Raw genomic sequence first — 21,520 nt, 5'->3', positions numbered from 1 at the left:
AGGTATTCACACTTGGGTTAGATAAGGCGCAGAGCCCTCCTACACAGGGGTGGAAATGAACTAGACGGTCTGGCTTGTTGGGCAGCTCATCCACCTCCACAGTCCTTGCTTGCCTCCCCTGCGGAGTGGCTGGCAGATCTCTAGAATTCAAATCTCAGTGGTTGCTAGACAGCACCCTCAACCTGGCATTTCCTCTCTTTGCATCTTTGAGTCTTTTTTTTTTTTTAATATATTTTTATTGGTTTCAGAGAGGGAGAGAGAGATAGAAACATTAATGATAAGAGAGAATCATTGATCGGCTGCCTCCTGCACGCCTCACATTAGGGATTGAGCCCACAAACCCAGGCATATGACCTGACTGGGAATGGAACCGTGACCTTCTGGTTCATAGGTTGATGTTCAACCGCTAAGCTGCCCCGGCTGGGCACATCTTTGATTCTTTAGAATTAAATAAACAAGCATAGACTATCCTTTGACCTGAGTGTTGGATGGGACAACTCTGCACACATGGCCTTTTCTTCCCCCTCCTCCCTGGTTCTCCAGGTCCCTGCTTTCTAATTGGAACTCTTCTCTCCTTTTCTTTGGAAATCCAACAGTTCAATGATGGAAAGGCCATTCTCCAGATTAGTGGTTGTTAAGCAACACTTGGACATTTGCTTTCTGCTGGCTCACAGATACTAACTGTCTTTTTATATCTGTTCCCTTCCAGAGTAAATGTGTCAAATACTGGCCTGATGAGTTTGCTTTGAAAGAATATGGGGTCATGCGTGTTAGGAACGTCAAAGAAAGCGCCGCTCATGACTATACGTTAAGAGAACTTAAACTGTCAAAGGTTGGACAAGTAAGTATATTGTCGTATTTTAGAGACTTTGGGAATTGTTTATGATATGCAACCCAGGGTCATGCAGTTACAATCATTCATCCATTCATTCACTCATTGGTTCAGCAGCTATTTGTTGAATGCCTTCTATGTGCCAGGTACTCTCGAGGCACTGCTGGTACATTGCAGACAAGACCTACAGCCTTTGCTCTTCCAGAGCCTAGAGATAGAAGTTTAAAATTTAAATGAGCAACTAAGTTTTCTGATTGTGCCGACTGCGAAGGCACAGGGTGGCATGCTCTAGAGTGAGTGGGTACTTGAGATGGAGTACACAGGGAGGGTTTCTCTGAGGGAGTGTCACTTGAGCTGAGACCTGAAGGTGGAGGAGTCTGGAATCTAGAGTTCAGAGAAGAGGGTCCCAAGCACAGGGAGCAGCAAGTGCAAAGGTCCTGAGGCCTATTTAGTGATAACATTTCACGGCATCAGATTTTAACTGTCCCTGGACTGACTAACGTTAGATGGCATGGTTAGGTTTGGATTTATTTAATTGGACGGTTAGAGAGGGGCTTTCTTATTCAAGGCCTTTGGGGATACAAAGCTTAATGAAACAGTCTTTGTCTTTAAGGAATTGTGATCACATAGCAGCAAGAAACCACATATACAAGTAGCCGTACTCTAGAGCAGACACAGGCCATCCCACACATCTGAAGTGCCATGGTGTTGCCAAGGCTGGGCTTCCTTCCAGCTAGGGCACCAGGGAGACAGTCTCAGAAGAGGTTGGGCCCTTAAGGATGGGGATTCCCTGCGAGATGAATTCCCAGACAGAGGTGCCATTGTGAGCCACGGCATTGAAGTGCAAACTGCAGGAAAGTGGGGTTTAGGGGGAACGAAGGCACTTGGGAATCTAGGGGATAAACTTGTGTTGAGACAGGTTGGGACCAAGTCGGGGCCGAGTCTTAGCACTATGTTGAGAAGTGTGAACTTTATTTATTAGTTGTCATAGGACCTGTGATTGTTCTCAGCCGAGTGAACACGTGCAGAATGGAGTGCCAGGAAGGTGTCTGGTAGCGGGGCAGTGGGAGAGGGGTTGGATGAGTGATCCCGATGGTCGGGAGGCCTGTTCGGAGCCTCTGCAATGGTCTGGGTCTAATGGCCTTCTCTCTACATCTCCCAGAGACGCCAGCAGTTGTTTTGCTTGTTATTCCCTTCTTAGTGCTTCCTATGGAAATGCACATTTTGTTAAAATGCCAGAGCAGCCGAAGCCGGTTTGGCTCAGTGGATAGAGTGTCAGCCTGCAGACTGGAGGGTCCCAGGTTCGATTCCGGTCAAGGGCATGTACCTGGGTTGCGGGCACATCCCCAGTGGGGGATGTGCAGGAGGCAGCTGATCGATGTTTCTCTCTCTCATCGATGTTTCTAACTCTCTATCTCTCTCCCTTCCTCTCTGTAAAAAAATCAATAAAATATATTTAAAAAATAAATAAATAAAATAAAATGCCAGAGCAAACTCTGTAAGAAAAGCCATGGATGTGAAAAATTCCCAGGCATGAAGTCTGCAGGGCGAAGGGGTAGTTTGGCTATTATTGGAGGAGGAGGAAGAATTAGAGACATCTTAGGGTTTTGAGCCCGAGTGGACAGTGGGCTATGGCAAGAAATCCAGTAAATTTCTGGGCAGTGCTGAGTGCCCCAATGAGGTGGAGAACGTGAATATTTATGACACCAATCACCTGGTTGTGTGACTTTCCTCCATGGACACTCTACCCTGTTTCTCCCATACAAATAGAGGAAGTGGGTGGTTGTGTCTGTCCAGTCTGGGGGCCTTTGCCTGGGGTCACAGTGCATGGAGAGGGTGTGTGATGGAGAGTGATTGTCAGGATAGTGTGTGGAATCTGAGCAGGGGCTCAGTGAAGCGCCTGGAGGTGGGCCTAAAGTGGGTTGGAAACCTCAGAGATTGTGGTCCAGGATGGATGCTGGGACTTCTGATGTCAGTGGGCGTGCAGTTCTGATGGTGGCCGAGAGGAGCTGGGAAACGGCAGCTGTCGAGCAGAAATGCAAGGGAGGTTTAGAAGACATTGGACAAGGATTCCAAATGGGGTTTTCTTCAATTTTAGTGATAAACCATCCATCTTGTATCAGAGATTTTTGAGCAGCAGGTATGGGAAGGGTTGGTGTTTGGGTTTCTGTGTCGCACCCTCTGATACAGGTGGTGACACAGGACCCATCATTTCTCCAGAATTGCTGGTCACCTATTATCTGCTTTTTATATAACACGTTACATATTTTCTAACGTGCTGTCACATCATTTCATTTAAGCCTCCTAACTGCCTGGGAAGGAGAAGTTGGGGCAGGGACCTGAGGGGCCTTTATCAAGGAGAAGGAGCATGGATGAGTAGGGAGCTGGTCTCTCTCATTCCCCAACTGTCCTTCCTGCAACTGCGTCGCCCCTTGATTTTTAGCTAACCAGTAACATCCAGAAAAATCTTTTTCGTGATGTCAGCAAATTAAATGCACATAATTCAAGAAAAGATCCTAATTGTGGTTCAGATTCTGGTTGTGGACACTGGTCTAGTTACTCTGTCCTTGTTTTTAAATCCCCTTTTAAAATGTCACTTAGCTTGGATTGTCTCCAGATCCAGAAGGAGATGTAACGATGAATAGTGCTGCTCAGTGACTTCACCCGGGTGGACCCCGCACGTGATGCTTTTGCGTGTTTTGCAGTCTTGGGACCATGGTTGACCTTAATTAGTGATCACTGTCCTCAGAGGAGCCCACATGCTGAGTCTCCTCCCATCTGCAGAGCAGTGGCTGTGTGTTTAGTTGCTCCTGTTTAATCCTCACAGTGGTGTGAGAGAGGGATTATTGTTCCTATTTGCAAAGGAAGAAATTGAGGCCTAGAGCTGTCCAGTCACTACAGTGTGTGTGCATGCTGGGATTTTGGCCTAAATCCAGCCATCTGATTGCAAAGCCTGACTTCTTATCTATTTTGTACTTGACAGAAGAAATGCAAATATTATGATATTATCATAAAAATGTGTGGTTGGGGGAGGGGAGAAGGGTTAGGTACAAAAGAACAAAGAGGAACGAGTGACTTGAGGAAGGAGAGCCCCAGGGCCCCACGACCTCAGTGGCCTCCTGGGTTGAGCTGCTCTTGGACAAGGCTGATCAGGGAGGAATGCTCGCTGCTGTTGATTTAGGTTGGCGTTTCCTCAAGGACAGATTGCCGCGCTAGACATCTGGGTTCTGTGACCAAGGCCAAGAGTTGACTCCGGGGTTGCTCAGCCCGATCCAAGAGGAGGAGCAATCTGGAAAACTGACGAGGACCTTCAAATGGAGTGGGAGGGGCTTCGTGCTGACCGGCGCGACTGGCTCACATGGGATCTGAGAAGGATCAAAATCAGGCAATGCCGCAATCCCTTGATTTATTTAATTCTTTTCTGGTTTTTCTTGGCTCTACTCCAGGGGAATACGGAGAGAACGGTCTGGCAATACCACTTTCGGACCTGGCCTGACCACGGCGTGCCCAGTGACCCCGGGGGTGTGCTGGACTTCCTGGAGGAGGTGCACCACAAGCAGGAGAGCATCATGGATGCGGGGCCAGTGGTGGTGCACTGCAGGTGACCAGCCCTCCCACCCTCGTCCACAGCCTGTCTCGGCTCCTAACTCCCAGGGCTTTTTTAACCTACCTACACCCAGCTGTCTAACCGTGGGAAAAATTTAATCTCTTTTTGAGGCATGGATAAACTGCATTAAGGAACACTTTGACCCCAAAGTCTATTTCTTGTAGATCCTACAGGACTGCTGGGTACTGGGAATGGTGGTACAGGGGTGGGGAACACAGTCTTTATTCTCAAGGAGCTCCTAGTCTGGTAATGTTTGCTTGGTTTTCTTTTTTAATAGGGTAATTTAGGGTTCATTTCTTTTCTTTTTTTTTTTTAATTAAATCTTTATTGTTCAGATTATTACATTTGTTCCTCTTTTTTCCCCCCATAACTCCCCTCCTCCCAGTTCCCGCCCCACCCTCCGCCCTCACTCCCCACCCACTGTCCTCATCCATAGGTGCACGATTTTTGTCCAGTCTCTTCCAGCATCTCCCACACCCCTTTCCCCCACAAGAATAGTCAGTCCATTCCCTTTCTATGTCCCTGATTCTATTATAATCACCAGTTCATTCTGTTCATCGGATTATTTATTCACTTGATTCTTAGATTCACTTGTTGATAGATGCATATTTGTTGTTCATAATTTGTATCTTTACCTTTTTCTTCCTCTTCCTCTTCATATAATCCTGGTTTGGTGGTGATGAACTCCTTTAGCTTTTCCTTATCTGTGAAGCTCTTTATCTGACCTTCAATTCTGAATGATAGCTTTGCTGGATAAAGTAATCTTGGTTGTAGGTTCTTGGCATTCATCACTTTGAATATTTCTTGCCACTCCCTTCTGGCCTGCAAAGTTTCTGTTGAGAAATCAGCTGACAGTCGTATGGGTATTCCCTTGTAGGTAACTGAGTTTCTTTCTCTTGCTGCTTTTAAGATTCTCTCTTTGTTTTTTGCTCTTGGCATTTTAATTATGATGTGTCTTGGTGTGGTCCTCTTTGGATTCTTTTTGTTTGGGGTTCTCCGCGCTTCTTGGACCTGTAAGTCCATTTCTTTCACCAGGTGAGGGAAGTTTTCTGTCATTATTTCTTCAAATAGGTTTTCAATATCTTGCTCTCTCTCATCTTCTGGCACCCCTATAATTCTGATGTTGGTACGCTTGAAGCTGTCCCAGAGGCTCCTTACACTATCCTCGCATTTTTGGATTCTTTTTTCATTTTGCTTTTCCGGTTGGGTGTTTTTTGCTTCCTCGCATTTCAAATCATTGACTTGATTCTTGCGCTCCTCTGTTCTGCTGTCGGGAGTCTGTATAATATTCTTTATTTCAGTCAGTGTATGCTTAATTTCTAGTTGGTTCCCCAATATAACATCGAGGGTCTCATTAGTTTTCTTGTAGATCTCATTAAGTTTATCGGCGGCTTCTAAACAGTTCTTGAGAGACCTTAAAAGTGTGGTTCTGAACTCTATATCTTCCATTGACAATTTTGTCCTGTTTCTTTGTCTCCGCATTTTGTTATGCTTCCTTGGTGCACCCCCTAGTGGTCTTTGTTCGTGGTCTTATAGTTAAATCTTGATTGTTGTAGCTAGGGTTCATTTCTTTGTGATTCTATTTTACCAAGAAATGACATATATCCCCCCCCCCCCCCCAACAATATACTTTTTTGCTTCAAAAGGTTAGGACCGTTGCTCACCCAGGCTTCTGGAAGCCAGTTCTATGGCCTCTGCCCCAGAGTTTGCAGGCTTCTGGTGCCTAAGTTCGGGCTTCATGGTTATTCTGGGGAAAGCTTGGTTTCCTAAATCTCATTCATGTGTTGGGCAAGTAGATGTGTGTGAAACTTTACTCAATTTTTTAAAAGCTCTGGGGCTAATGTTTTTCACACACAACTCACATTTGATCCTCACAACAACCCTATAAGGTATGTACTGTTATCCCCATTTCACAGATGAGGAAACTGAGGATCAGGGACGTTAAGAGATTTTGCCTAGGCACATTGTGCTGGAGAAGCTGGGCTCCGAGTGCAGGTTGGACTCACTCCAAAGCCCTGTGCTCTTAGCAAATATATTTCCCCATATAAATAGACAATCTTATAAATACTCCCAAGAGCAGATATTGGTTTTGTTCATATTAATAGCATGGTTTTGAGTAGAAAACTTCCGTGAATGACTTCATTGTCATTGCTTCTTGTCCTCTGCCCACAGCGCTGGAATTGGCCGGACAGGGACGTTCATTGTGATTGATATCCTTATTGACATCATCAGAGAGAAAGGTAGGTCAACTGGAGGGCAAGAGGCTACAGTTCCTGTTTTTAGTTTATGGACAGAAAGTGCTAGTGAAAATAGCCTGGGGAAGAAAATTTGAATGTTAAAAATTTTCACAAATCTGGGCCGAAGACTCCAGCTTTCAATACATTTGCCAGAGAACAGAAGTGACGCTGTTTGAGCATTTGGCGTAAAATGCAGCCCAGGATCTGCGGACCCCAGTGTGATCTTTTGTTGAATATGCAGTGGTGGTCTCTACCCAGCCACCTACTCACTCTTCGCTGACGGGGTGGAGTTGGAAAGTGGGGGAACCCTACCCCTGACACGTTATCATGTAATCGTCCGGGATCATTGGTATTGATCAGAGGCCAGTGCTGTAGCCCTTGGAACGTGCTTGGTCAGAACATTAAAGACTAAATGTGCTTTATGTCTGAGCCTGCTAAACGTGGGGCATTAACCTCTTGATCCTGGCTCTGCACCTTCTCCTGATGCTTCGTGTGCTTGCTTTGTAGGTGTCGACTGTGACATTGATGTTCCCAAAACGATTCAGATGGTGCGATCTCAGAGGTCAGGGATGGTCCAGACAGAAGCACAGTACCGTTTCATCTATATGGCCGTCCAGCATTATATCGAAACACTACAACGCAGGATTGAAGAAGAACAGGTACCGAGCCTGGACAGCCTGGCACTCGGACTTTCATTTTCTTTTCTGGGCAGCTGGCAAATGCTCTCCTTTTTTAAAAAATATATTTTTTATTGATTTCAGAGAGGAATGGAGAGAGGGAGAGAGATAGAAACATCAGTGATGAGAGAGAATCATTGATCGGCTGCCTCCTGCACGCCCCCTACTGGGGATTGAGCCCGCAACCCAGGCATGTGCCCTTGACTGGAATTGAACCTGGGACCTTTCAGTCCACAGGCTGATGCTCTATCCACTGAGCCAAACCAGCTAGGGCAAATGCTCTCCTTTTGATCAGGACAGGCTCTGATAGGAGACATTTAAAAAAAAAAGTGTTTGTTGATTTTAGGGAGGAGAGAGAAACATTGATCAGCTGCCTCCTGCACACCCCCTACATGCCCAGGAATTGAACCGGTGACCTTTTGGTGCATGGGACGATGCTTCACCAACTGAGCCACACCGGCCAGGGCAGAAGACTGTCTTTATTTGGGAATGGGAAACGATTCCCCCAACGAGGAAGGGCTTCTCTGAAAACTATTCCCTACTTCATGGCTCTGATTTTTCAGTCTGGAGGAGCTTGGGGAGGGGCCGCATGCTACCCTCCTGGCCTGGCAGCTTGGGGAAGTGCCACATAGGAAGGGTACGGTTTTCCCCAGCTCACATGGCATGCTTAGAACTTAAAGTCTCGATGTTTCCAGCCTGTTCCAGTTTAATTCAGACCATATTTATCCTGATTCCATCTCTTAAATGAATGCTTCACTCTTGATAGCATACGGTGGTTTGAACCACTAATTTGGTCGAGTTGGAATCGGTGAAATTTCAGTTTTAATAAGCATGCATAATGAAGAAGAATGTGGCGCTGGAGCCTTTCCATTTGAAGCTATTCATAACAGACACAAAGCTGAGTTAATTAGGAATGAGCTGAGACGAGGGAAATGAGGAGACTGCTCTTTTGGGGAGCTGTGCTTGTCTCCCTCCCCTCCCCCACCCCAGCCCCGTTGCTATGCTCAAAATAGGAACTAAGCTCTTTTCAAAATGGGACCTGCCACCTTTACTGAACAGTTTCTAGCCTGGCAGCACAAAGAATGCTCAGCCAGAGGCAACTAATTAGTTTGGTCAGTTCTCAGTTCACACCGGAAGACTCACTAGATTGTTTCATTGTAGAAAAACATCTTCAGAGACAGTGTATGTATAGAAGCGTAGGGTCAAATCATTAACAAGCTACTGGTTTTGAACTTCCGTGCTTTCAATCTGACTGTGTTATTGTAAGTGCTATGAAATATGTAGATTGTTACTATAGGCTATTGTATATTTATCTTCCAGTTACACTTAATTTGGGTCAGGAAGGGTTAAAGCATAAAGTGGCTCAAAGTGAAGGATTCCCAATAAACACAGAGAAAGTGCATCACTGTGGGTACAAAGTGGAAACTTTGGAAATGTCATAAAGCACATAATGTACTCTTGGTGGGAAAAACTTGGAAAAGCTCTCAATATTTCATTCAGAGGTTTTGGTTTTTATCCTTGTTTTGGAGAATTTAGGGACTTCCCTTCCCAGCTTTTTAAAAAAAATTATATTTTTATTGATTTCAGAGAGGAAGGGAGAGGAAGAGAGAGAGAGAGAAACATCAATGATAAGAGAGAATCATTGATCTGCTGCCTCCTGCACACTCCACACTGGGGATCAAGCCTGCAACCCGGGCATGTGCCTGACCAGGAATTGAACCATGACCTCCTGGTTCATAGGTTGACACTCAGTCACTGAGCCACACCGGTCGGGCTTGAGTTTTTATAAGTGGTTCTTCTCACATTCTGCCATTTTGAAGTAGAGTTCTTTGTTAACTTCCATTCACAGTTAAATTTTTAAACAGCATGCATGATTCCCTCCACTCAGTGTTTCTCTCTCTCTCTCTCTCTCTCTCTCTCTCTCTCTCTCTCTCTGTCTGTGAAATGCCTTTTTTCTTCCCTTAAAAAAGTCATATCCTTATACATGCAATCTTCACCTTTCAGAAAAGCAAGAGGAAAGGTCACGAGTATACAAATATTAAATATTCCCTCACGGACCAGGCAGCTGGAGATCAGAGCCCCCTCCCGCCTTGCACCCCAACTCCATCCTGTGCGGAGTAAGTAGTAATGAAGGAAACTCTTTTCACTTGAACATAATTCTATAGACAAGCTTAAAAACTACAAGTCTTGACTGGCTTCAGCTGTTGGGTCTGGGCTGGGCTCTTGGAGGCTCGGTTCTGCCCTTGGGGACTGGCTTTGGCTATTGGGGTCTAGGTTGGGTTGTAGGGGCTAGTCTCAGCTCTTCAGCCCTTTGGGACTTCGATTTGGCTTAGTTCTCGGCTGGCCTATTCAGGGTAGACTAGGCTCTTTGGAGCTAGGTTCCGCCCTCTGGGACTGTCTTTAGCTATTTGTGACTGGGTTGGGGTCTTAGGGGCTCGGCTGGCTCTTCAGAACTAATGTCAGCCATTTTGGGACTAGATTGGGCTCCTAGGCCTTGGCTGATCTATTCCGGACTAGGTCCATTAAAATCAAATTGAGCCGGCCATGGGGAAGCCCCGGTCTGCCTTAGAGGAAAGGACCCTTCAGTGAGCACACGTGGCCTGGGAGCCCGAGGTTGAAAGGGCTGCTGACTTTCCAGGAGGAGGTGCCTGTGGAAGTCACTCTGACACACTGAGGCTGGCTCCCTGGGATCTGCTGGGAGAGGAGGTATCACTTAGGGGCGAGGCTGGGCTCTTCTGGTCCAGGCTGGGCTCTTGGGGCTAGGCTCTACAAAAAAAAACCCTAAAAATTAAAAAATACCAACCACCTACACGTCTTTGTAGCACACATCTTTCATTGAATTGTTGGCCAGCCGATTTGTGAGTATATCAGTGGCTGCCTGAATTTGAATTTACCTGAACTGAAGTCTGATTGCACACAAGTAGGATTACATGGGGTTGTGAGTATATCGAGTTGTGGTTTTTTTAGAAGAACCTCATTCTTCTTTTGATGGCATGGGATTTGTTGCAGAGGTGGACAGCACCCCCTTTGGTTTATTAAGAGTGTTTACTAAGTAAAAGTAAGTTAATTCACTACTAATGTGTCAACACAGTCCATAGTCAACAGAAATCTGCTTGGTGTTTAAACCAGGGGCCAGCAAACTACAGCCCCCAGGCCAAATCCTGGCTGTGGCCTGTTTGAGTACAGTTCTCGAATGGGTTTTAAAGGGTTATTAACACACACATGCACATGCACCAAGAATAATATATGACAGAGACTGCTTTTGGCTTGCAGAGACTAAATTATTTACCCTGGTTCTTTATAGAAAAACTTTGCCAACTCCATGTTTAAACAAACACGATAGGAAAACAGGTTAAATTGATTATGTGAATGGCAGTTGTAATTATTATTTTCTATATATTCTAGCCATTCTCTGGTATAACATTTGCTTTTTCCCATTTAAGGGTTTTATTTCTATACGCTTCTGATGTGGATTTTTAAACCCCTGCTGACTTTAATACTCTTCTATAAACATTTAAAATGGCATAGAAGAGGCTTGTATTTATATTTGCTTTCTATTTAATGTTGAAATGAAATTACATAGCAAAAATATGCTCTCCACCATGCTGTCTCTTCGCTCTATCTGCTTTTTTCTTTCCTACGGACTGACAGGGAAAGTTGGTATTTTAAATCGCCATCTGTAATAATTTGCAGTGGAACCAGCAGGTCTGGACTGAGTCCTTGCCAGGGAGCTTTCCCCCATGTTGGCCCAACAGAATCAGCTCTGACGACTCCCTTGTCACCAAGGCCTGCCTGTGACATAAACAGTTTCTCTCTCTCTGTTCTCGTCATTCCCTCGTAGGGCACACACCCAGGACATCCCGACCCTCTCCTTGTTTTGTCTCCACACCCCTGGTTGGCACCCACAGCTGCTTGATTCCTTGCTCTCTGGGACTGTTCTGCTCTCCCCTCCCTGCTCAGCAGAGTCGGGGCTCTGATGCATTGGCCTCCATCCCAAGGCCCTAACCACCCTCTCACCTCCCACTGAGCTTCATGTTCAATGTTCCCCTTTCTGTAACCAGATTCTGGCCTGACTGCTCTTACACTTTCCCATCTTGGCACTCTTGCCCATTCAGATCCTTCTGGTTGAAGTGAGAACCCTTCCTTCCTTTCTCTCTCTCTCTCTCTCTCTCTCTCTCTCTCTCTCTCTCTCTCTCTCTCTCTCTCTCTCTCTCTCTCTCTCTCTCTCTCTCTCTTTCTCTCTCTCTGGTGCATGAATTTGTGCACATTGAAAGGAAATTAATTAGAAGAAATATTTTAATATCGCTATTTGCGTTTTCTCTATAGTAGAAGTGTCAACCAAATTCACGATCGACAATGACAGATCGAAACACATGCATGCGATTGGCCCCAGCGAGAGCTTTATATGTACAGTGGCGCCTTGACTTACGAGTTTAATTCGTTCCGAGACCGAGCTCGTTAAGGAGTTCGTTAACTCAAATTACTCTATCAACTCAATGCAAAAAAAATCGGCTGAGAGACAGCTGGTATCTCAAAAAACTCGTTAGTCGGGACACTCATAAGTCAAGGCCCCACTGTATCTTGCATGTGCGAGTCAACTTAGCCTTTATATGTATAGAATAAACTTGCTTAGTTAGACCTGCTTTCTGATGTAGCTAAACTTTTTCCATCCCAGTGAAGCACCCCAACTTCTCTTTCTGGTAATTGTCAGCAACCCAGCAGTAAATATCAACACAAAGCAGATTATTATTATAGGTCACACAGGAAGAACAAAGGGTAAAATATTTAACTGCAGCAGTGTTTGACTATATTCTGCACAGTGAGAAAATCTGAAGTCATTTTCAAGGTCCACCATTTCTTCTTTTCAGTCGGATCAAGTTTCTAAGCTTTGTAAATCTCCATTTTCCGGCTAATGAAAAGAAAATAGGAATCCATGAGTCTCCTACCTACCTACTCCAGGACTTCTGTGAGGCTCAAATGAGATGAGGCACGGGGAAAATGCTTCTCTGACACTTGTTACAGTGTGAAATGTTTCCACCTGGCTATAAAGCAGGCCATGTTCCTGGCCTGAAGAAACTGCAAGGAGGCTAGTTGCTAGGGAGAGGAAGCTGGGTGTTGCTACGTGATGTCATTACCTGGATGGACACTTACATATTAGCCTTTTATATGTATAGATTTATTTGTAATCCTCACCTGAGGGTATTTTTCCATTGATTTTTAGGGAGAGTGAAAGAGAGAGGCAAAGACAGAGAGAAACATAAATGGGAGAGAAACATATCGATTGGTTGCCTCCTGCATGAGCCCCAACCAGGGGCCAGGCTGGGAAGGAGCCTGCAACTGAGGTACATGCCCTTGACCGGGATCAAATCCGGGACCCTTTGGTTGAACAGGCCGATGCTCTATCCACTGAGCCAAACCGGCTAGGGCGAGAACCATTCCTTCCTATGTGTACATGCCCTGCCCTCCTTCAAGGTCTAACTCAGAGTCCTCATTACACAGGCCTCCCTTGCTCTGCCCGCCTGGAAAACAATTCACTTTCCTCCAAGCCCCTGACAGCAGAGGGGCTTGAGGCTCGTATTTCACTTTAATTTCACAGTTGCTTTGCTGTATATTTATGTCCTTTATCATGTTCTAGAATGCCGGTTCCAGGGGCGGGAACTATATCCTCACTGTAGCTGGTCCCCAAAGATATACTGTGTGCCTTACCAATGTCATGTAAGCTTAAACCACATGGTCTGCATTTCTGTTAACGTCTCTTTTCTTTTGAGGATGAGAGAAGATAATGCTCGAGTCTATGAGAACGTGGGTCTGATGCAGCAGCAGAAGAGCTTCAGATGAGAAAACCCGCTGAAACTTCAGCACAGAAATAGGTAGGAAATGGCAGTGCTGTTGGTTCATTATTTTTGCCTTCCTGCCTTTAAAAAAAAATTTTTTTTATTGATTTCAGAGAGGAAGGGAGAGGGGGATTGAGTCTGCAACCCGGGCAGGTGCTCTGACCAGGAATTGAACTGTGGCCTTTTGGTTCATAGATGGATCCTCAACCATTGAGCCACACCGGCTGGGCATCCCTGAACTTCTTTTTTCCAAGCTGGATTTATTTTAGCATTAAGCATTAAAAGCAAATGCAGAATTAATTCTGAGAAGGGCAAGGTTAGCATTTATTGTAGATAAATAGTTGATATTGGTGATGGGCAATGGTTGATATGGTTAGTCCAAGCTGTGCAGGGGATGATCTGTAGGATCTGGGAAGCATGGGACACAGCACAGGATGGTTGGAGTCAGGCTGTCTCAGTTCTCATCCCAGGAGGCCTCTGACAGGCTGTGTGACACAGGGCACCGGACAGCCAGAGCCTCCGACTGGCTCCACTGCACGTCCCTTCAGCTCTGTTGCTGGAAATTCATCTCCCTTGTCCATCTCCACCCTGTCAATCACCTTTTCAGACAGTGACCCATGTGTGCTGTATGTTTTCATGATAAGTTAGAAGCTCAGTTTTAGTATTTCATGTGGAAATGCTCATTTCAATGAGCAGTAGATTTACAAAGCTTTAAATCTTCTGTTAAGTGGTTAATGCCTTGCTGGACTTTTAGATGCATGCTCCTTCAGAATTCTCATTTATTTCTTCTCAGAGGTGGGCTTCACCCTCTCCATGAAAAGATCAAGAACAGATGCAAGAAAGTTTCTGTGAAGAATGAACTTGAACCTCGAAGGCTTGCGTTGTGGTCGACTCCCTTTTGATGAACAGAATCTGAAACCATTTAAAGACCACTCTGCTCTAACTCAACACCACCCGATTTCCAATTGCTCATTTCCTCAGATAAGCAATCATCTCTACAGTGTAGACAGTGTTATATTTTATAGAGTTTTATTTTAAATTGAGGAAGCAGTTAAATTGTGCTCTGTACTTTGCAGATGGTGGTGATTCGAATCCTAGTTATTGGCATTTTTCTTTCTTTTTATAAGCCTAACAAATTTAATTTTCCCCCCTCTTTGGGGGGGATAATGGGGCACTTGTTAGAGGAAAAAGTGGGGAAATTAAATGACAACATCCTGTAGAAATGAGAACAGTTTTTATTTATCATCATTTTTCCAGTAATGGGTAATTCATTTTGATGGCCTCTTTTTTGGGGGGCTAAATGACAATTAGGCCAGTGCCCCAGACTTTCAGAGCTTGACACTCTTCCTTTGTATTGCCTTTAAGAAATCATGGGGAAAATCCTGGGAATTTAGGATCAAGGTGTGCTTTTTCTTAGCAGATAACCAATGACCATTCAGCCTACTGTGGTGGGGAAATGTTTGCCATATATATATGTGTGTGTGTGTGTGTGTGTGTGTGTGTGTGTTGTTTTTTCATTTGAGTATTGTCTTGTATTTTGAAAAAAATGCATCTGTGGATAACCAGTGTTTTGGTTTTCAATTGTTGCTGACAAACCACCCAAAACATAGTGGCTTAAAATGTCTCTTTGTTGCTGTCTATTCTTCAGTCTGATGGGGCTCAGCATCTTGCTGGTGTCGCTTGCTGGTGTCGCTTGCTGGTCGGCAGGTTGGCTGAGACGCTGGGTGGCTGGGCCCCTCTCTGTCACGCGGTCCTCGGCTCTCATTCTCCACGTGTCTCTCCATGTGGCCTCGACAGCAGGGTCGCTGGGCCCCTTCCGTGGCAGCTCAGAGCTCCCGAGAGTGTAAGGCAGTAGTGGCCAGGCCTTCTTACGACTTAACCACGGAACTGTCCAGCATCACTTCTACTGTCCTGCTGATTAGAGCAAGTCACAGGCCCGACCCAGATTCAGGAAGAGGGGACTCCACCAGGACCTGAAGTGGAGGTGCAGTTGGTTGGGGTCCCCAGTGTAACTGTCGGAACCAGTACCGAGGAACAAAACTATTGTTGGTAGAAGTAGGAGCTGCTAGTGAGTGGCCTTGGGAAGCTGCAGTGGCATGTGTGAGCTGGAAGAGAGGGCCTTCCAGAAGCTTCCTGCACCAGTTCTGCGAGCCCTAAGCATCTTTTCTGAATCATCACTTCTGGTCTTGTAAGGACGGATGTGTCTAGGGGGCAGAGCATTTGAAAGCACCATCCCATCACCGCGGCCGCTGCAGAGGGAGGTGAGTAGGAGCTCTCTTCCTGCTACTGGTATCATTCAGGCCTCCATGCATGCGTGCAGTCAGGCTGCCGGGAGCAGGAGCATCCTAACAGGCTGCGTGGCAGATTGAATCAGCAGTAGGATTTGCTAACGTGCCACCTGAAGTGCCTTCTCTCAAAAACATCCCTCTTTGCCCCATGCGTTGAGTCGTTGTTCGGTGACTGTGTCTCAGTGACAGCCTCACTGGTTGGCTCTGAAGAACAGAAAATGCTGCTGCAGCATTGCCATGAGGCATGGTTTCCTCTCTGGAACCCTCCTAACTTCTGCTCCTGAGAGGAAGGACTTGACCAGCCCTGGTTGTAGTTCCCTCCTGAGGTCTTGGCCTCCCTTGAAACCTTGAGATCCTTTGGGCTGAGTGATGGCTGCCATTTTCACAGGCAAAATGTGTAGTGTTCCTCCTATATTCTCCCTTCCCTGATCCATCGACCTTAGAATTGCTTCAGAACACAAGTGTGGCCTGAAAGTGATCACCTTACGAGGAATGTAAATGACTACTGTCTCCTTGTCAAGCCTGCAGAGAGATTCAAGTTCAGATTGCGATAAGGGCCTTGAGTCCTGTTCTTTTTATCGCATTGTCTCATTGAATGGTTCTCCTTTTTTGCCTCGATTTTATGGAAATGTTTTGACTTTGTTTATTGCCATTTTAATTCTGTATGTCTAGGTTTCTCTCTCTTCTTCTCATTACAGCAGTCCCTTTAGCATTCTTGTAATGCTGGGTTGGTGGGGATGTATTTCTTTAGCCTTTTTTTTTGTCCGAGAAGCTCTTTATTTGACTGTCTATTTTTTTAAAATTTAAATTCTTTATTGTTTAAAGTATTACATATGTCTCCATTTTCCCCCATTGACCTGTCCCTGGCCGCTCCCACTCCCCAGCACATGCCCTCACCCCCCTACTGTCTGTGTCCATTGGTTATGCTTATATGCATGCATACAAGTCCTTTGGTTGATGTCTTACCCTTCCCCCTCCCACCTTCCTCTGCCTTCCTTCTGAGGATGGATGGTCTGTTTGATGCTACTTTGTCTGTGGATCTATTTTTGTTCATCTGTTTATGTTGTTCATTATATTCCATAAATGAGTGAGATCACATGATATTTATCTTTCTCCAACTGGCTTACTTCGCTTAGCATAATGCTCACCAGGTCCATCCATGCTGTTGCGAATGGTAAGAGTGCTTTCTTTTTTGCAGTTGTGTAGTATTCCATCGTGTAGATGTACCACAGTTTTTTAATCCACTCATCTGCTGATGGGCACTTAGGCGGTTTCTAAATCTTAGCTATGTAAATTGTGCTGCTATCAACATAGGGGTGCATATATTCTTTCTAATTGGTGTTTCTGATTTCTTCTCTAGAAGTGGGATTACTAGGTCAAATGGGAGTTCCATTTTTAATTTTTTGAGGAAACTCCATACTGTTTTCCAGAGTGGCTGCACCAGTCTGCATTCCCACCAGCAGTGCACAAGGGATCCTTTTTCTCCACATCCTTGCCAGCATTTGTCATTTGTTGATTTGTTGATGATAGTCATTCTGACAGGTGTGAGATGGTACCTCAATGTCATTTCAATTTGCATCTCTCAGATGATTAGTGACTTTCAGCATGTTTTCATATGTTTCTTGGCCTTTTGTATGTCCACTTTCGAAAAGTGTCTATTTAGATCCTGTGCCCATTTTTTGATTGGGTTGTTTATCTTCCTTTTGTTAAGTTGTATGAGTTCCCTATAAATTTTGGAGATTAAACCCTTATCGGATATAACATTGGCAAATATGTTCTCTCATGTAGTGGGCTCTCTTTTTGTTTTGTTGTGACCGCCTATGTTGAATGATAGCCTTGCTGGATATAGTAATCTTGGTTTCAGATCTTTGCTTTCCATTACCTTGAGTACTTCATGCCATTTCCTTCTAGCCCATAGAGTTTCTGATGAGAAATCAGGTGTCAGCCTTATGGGAACTCCTTTGTAGATAATAGTTTGCTTTTCTCTTGCTGCTTTTAAGATTCTCTCTTTGTCTTTAATTTTTGGCATATTAATTATGATGTGTCTGGGTGTAGACCTATTTGGGTTCTTCTGGCTTGGGGTTCTTTGTGCCTCCTGTACTTGTGTGACTTTTTCTTTTGCCAGGTTAGGGAAGTTCTTTGCCATTATTTCTTCAAACACGTTCTCTATGCCTATTTCCCTTTCTGCCTCTTCTGGCACACCTGCTATTCAAATGTTGTTTTGTTTCATGTTGTCCCATAGCTCCCTTAAGTTATCATCCTGTTTTTTAATTGTTTTTTCTTTTGGTTCTCTGATTGAGTGATTTTTTTCAACCCTGTCTTCTAATTCACTGATTTGGTCCTCAGCTTCCCCTAATCTGCTGTGTATTCCTTCCAATATGTTTTGTATTTGTGCTATATCATTCTTTATTTTACAGTGTTCTTTTTTCATAGTTACTATATCTTTTCTCATGCTATTGAGCACTTTTACCATCATTATTCTGAAGTCTGTTTCAGATAAGTTTTTTTTAATCTCCATTTCATTTATATCTTCTTCTGGAAAATTCTCTTGTTCTTTCATTTGTGGGTTGTTTCTTTGTTTCCTCATTTTGGCTGCCTGTTTGGGTTTGTGACTAGGTATTAGGTAGATCTGCTACACCTCTCAATCTTTAGTGCAGGACAGTGTCAAATGCTGTTTCTGACGAATTAGATCAAGCAAAGACTCAAAGCCTCCAGAGACTGCCTCTGGCTACAGACTGATAGGATTCCTCTTGATCTGCCCTCAGGCAATTGTACACAGAGCAAGAGTTTTTTTTCAACAGGGTGGGGTAATTGTTGCTGCCTGGAGGCTAATTGTTATTCTCAGTCTTGTTAGGGACAAGGTGTTTTCCAATAGGGTGGGTCAACTGTCTTCCCCTCAGGCAATTCGGCCTGTATAGCAATTGTCTGTGTGAGAAAGATGACCTTTGTAGCATGAGGGAATGGTTCAGCACAGGAAACTGAGGTGTCTGCTTTCTGAGCTCTAACCCCAGAGCCCTGGATCCTGGCTTCTGCTCACCCAGCTCCAGTCCACTCTGCTGTTCCGAGCACAAGATACAGGGAATGTTATTTGTTGGCCCTTTAAGAGGGTGCCTGAATTTCCAACCATCTCTCCCTGGCAGACAGCTACCCCACTGCTTTCACAGCCATATATTATGTGGGTACCCTTCTCAGTTCTGGTGCTCTCTGCTGGGGGGCCTACCTTGGGAATTAGATCCCAGAGTTCTCAGTGGCAACCCCCCACAGCTGAGATATCTCCGGAACTTCAGCTGCTGTCTGTGGGGGCCCAGCCAGCCCTTTCGCACCTCTGCCCCTCTTCCCAGCCTCTATGCAGTCTCCACTCTTGGTCCTTGGTTATCAGGGTTCTCTCCAGCTGGTCTTCCATTGATTAGTCAGTAAGTTCTTCTGTATTTTAGTTGTAATTCCAGTTTGGCCCTGGGAGCGTGTCCGTGAAGCATCCACTTACTCCACCGCTATTTTTTAATCTCCATGTTTTTGACTCTGGACTTTGGGGGCGAAGTCTCTCACCAGCATACAAGGGTCTGACTGTATAAACGTATCCGCTCCATTAAGCCTCTGCCTGTAGCTTCCGATCGGTGGTTTTTGCCCTTGGAACGGAAACACCGGATCTTGGCTCGCTCTCTTCTGATATAGGACATTGATTTCATTTAGATTTCCCTCCACCATGTCAGTAAACTATCATGTTAGGTCAACTTTTGCCAGACAAGATATGACAGTCCCGAGGTGCTAAGTTTTATTGTGTTTGATAAAAGGGGATTATTTCAGGTTCTCAGATTTCTTTCTGTGGGATGGAATCAGGCAAGTGAAGTTGTGGGGAGTTCGGAGTGCAGGTTAAAAATAAAATAGTGGAAATGGAAGTTCCAAAGAGGTGGTTTCTAGGATGTCAAAGGGCCCAGGGCCACAGCAGTCAGTAATATTTGAATCAGGTTACCCGGAAGATAGGTGTGAGAGAGACATGGATGCGGTCAGCTTCGGGGTCGCAGGTAGACATAAAAGTTGCACAATATCCCATAGCTGGTTGAGTATTTTAAAATTATAAGCATAGGATTTTATATTTGGGATGAAGAAATTATCTGGTATGTGCTACTTGGGTTTTTTTTTTAAATGCCAAATTTCAGTCTTAATAACTTTTATAAAAAATAAAAACCTAAAGACACCTCATATCTACTGTGTGACCCTCCTGAAAATGATGTTCATCTATTCTATGGGAATCAGTGGCTTTTCAAACGTGGTTGAGTGGAGTTGAGAAAATAGATGGATGACTTTCTTGGCGTTTTGCATTCTTTAAGGAGCCCAGTTGCGTTGGAAAAGCCAAGAAAATCATCAAGATTATTTTTAGGGGTGATTGTACTGGGGATTGTAAGAATAAGATAAGGTCTTGGGTTATTTCTAGTTTAGGGGAATGTGGAAAAGTATTCACTTGTGAAGTGCTTTGTTGTAGTTGATTAATCAATAAGGGGAACGTAGACTGTAGACATAAGTGCAAACCCAGTGCAACTTTCTGTATGTTGTTGGGGGAATAAAGTTTTGGGGGAATAAAGTTTTACAGAGCAAGCACATCACCTCCCTGATTTCACAATGCCCGTATTAGCCCTTAATTTTGTTGAAGTCTTTTTCCCTCTTCCTCTTGAAAAATAAGTTCCAAAATATAGTGTATGGAATCTTCCATCATTAAAACGTTCGCTCTTTTTTCGCTACGAGCAGTTCACACATGGCAAAGCTATTAAACAGTTGGTTTTAGTGTGATGTATAACTTTGCTGTATATCAAACTAATTTTTACAAGTTTTCATCCCAAACCTCAAATCATGTAATTAATAATTTGCCTGTCTTATTTATGACCTAATTGTGATTCTTTTATTAATAAAAGCTAATGGAAAAGGATCCTTTATTAAGCTGATGACTAGACCTACATTTAATTTTCCTGCAGTATATGAAGTATTGTACCAGAGTATTAAAAGATATGTAATATTTTATTGATAAATCTATCCTTTAAAAGGAATACGTTTTAGGATGTCATCATTCTGATGTGAATCATGTAAATGTTGATAATATGCACTGTTTATTATACATTTAGTGTTTCCAGAGATTCACTTAATTGCCTTTTTGCCCACGTATTATGCAGTCTATTTGCAATTGTTTTTAAAAAGTGACATTAAAAGAATAGTTTATGTAGAGAAATATTAGTGGGTATTAATTGTCCCCCCACCTATATTTATGGGAGTTAGTTCAACTGCTTTGCTAGCTGCAAAGCTGAATTACCAGAGTACAAGTGTATTTGTAAACTGTATGGGAACTAAAAATTAGGAATAAAACCATTTTCTTATATGATGGTACTTGTCATTTACTTCATCAGACGTGTCCAAGAAGCACTGGGATTACAGGCCACTTAGCCCCTTACACCAGCAAAATGCTGACAGTCAGCAGCTCTTACCTAGAAGATAAGTTGGAATGTGGAATGATTGCCAGGTCCTCGAGATTTTATTAAGTGCCTACTCTATGTATAGCTTTGGGATACAGAAGGGGAATTGTTGTTTTTTTTTTTTTAAAAAGTATTTGTATTGATTTCAGAGAGGAAGGAAGAGGGAGAGAGACACACATCAATGATGAGAATCATTGATAGGCTGCCTCTTGCACGTCCCCTACTGGGGATTGAGCCCACAAACCAGGTATCTGCCCTTATGGGGAATCGAACCATGACCTCCTGGTTCTTAGGTCAGTGCTCAACCACTGAGCCACGCTGGCTGGGCAAGGGGGAGTTCTTTTTGGAATCAATAAAAATATATTAATAAAATAGGATTCTTTAAAAAAAAACCAACAAAACTATTTTTTGACTACGTAACACATTTGCTTTGAACAAAATGTAACAGGTTCAAAACAGCACACAGAAATTTCTCCTCCGTGCGGTGGACTGTGTTTCTTGTTCTACCCCAAGGACCACCAGCGACTTTGAACTCTGAACTGTTCTGTGTCCCTGTAAAAGGGCTGGTTCCAAGGGCTTTGCATTT

General features: G+C 44.2%; 1 protein-coding gene across 1 annotated transcript in view; it reads left to right on the top strand.

Annotated features, from left to right (window-relative positions):
- Window positions 1-14,811, top strand: part of PTPN11 (protein tyrosine phosphatase non-receptor type 11) — a 51,245-nt gene extending 36,434 nt beyond the window's left edge. Inside the window, exons 10-16 of the mRNA XM_081113366.1 lie at window positions 710-841; window positions 4,279-4,433; window positions 6,612-6,679; window positions 7,184-7,335; window positions 9,358-9,470; window positions 13,122-13,223; window positions 13,981-14,811. Coding sequence (XP_080969492.1) covers window positions 710-841; window positions 4,279-4,433; window positions 6,612-6,679; window positions 7,184-7,335; window positions 9,358-9,470; window positions 13,122-13,191 — 690 coding nt within the window. The 3' untranslated portion in view covers window positions 13,192-13,223; window positions 13,981-14,811. The remainder of the gene's footprint in view (window positions 1-709; window positions 842-4,278; window positions 4,434-6,611; window positions 6,680-7,183; window positions 7,336-9,357; window positions 9,471-13,121; window positions 13,224-13,980) is intronic.
- Window positions 14,812-21,520: the final 6,709 nt, after the last annotated feature.

The sequence above is a fragment of the Myotis nattereri genome (genome assembly GCF_964212035.1).
Source record: "Myotis nattereri genome assembly, chromosome: 19".
Classification (NCBI taxonomy): Eukaryota; Metazoa; Chordata; class Mammalia; order Chiroptera; family Vespertilionidae; genus Myotis; species Myotis nattereri.
The sequence above is the reverse complement of the archived record's forward strand: the minus strand, read 5'-3'. Positions and strand labels throughout refer to the sequence as shown.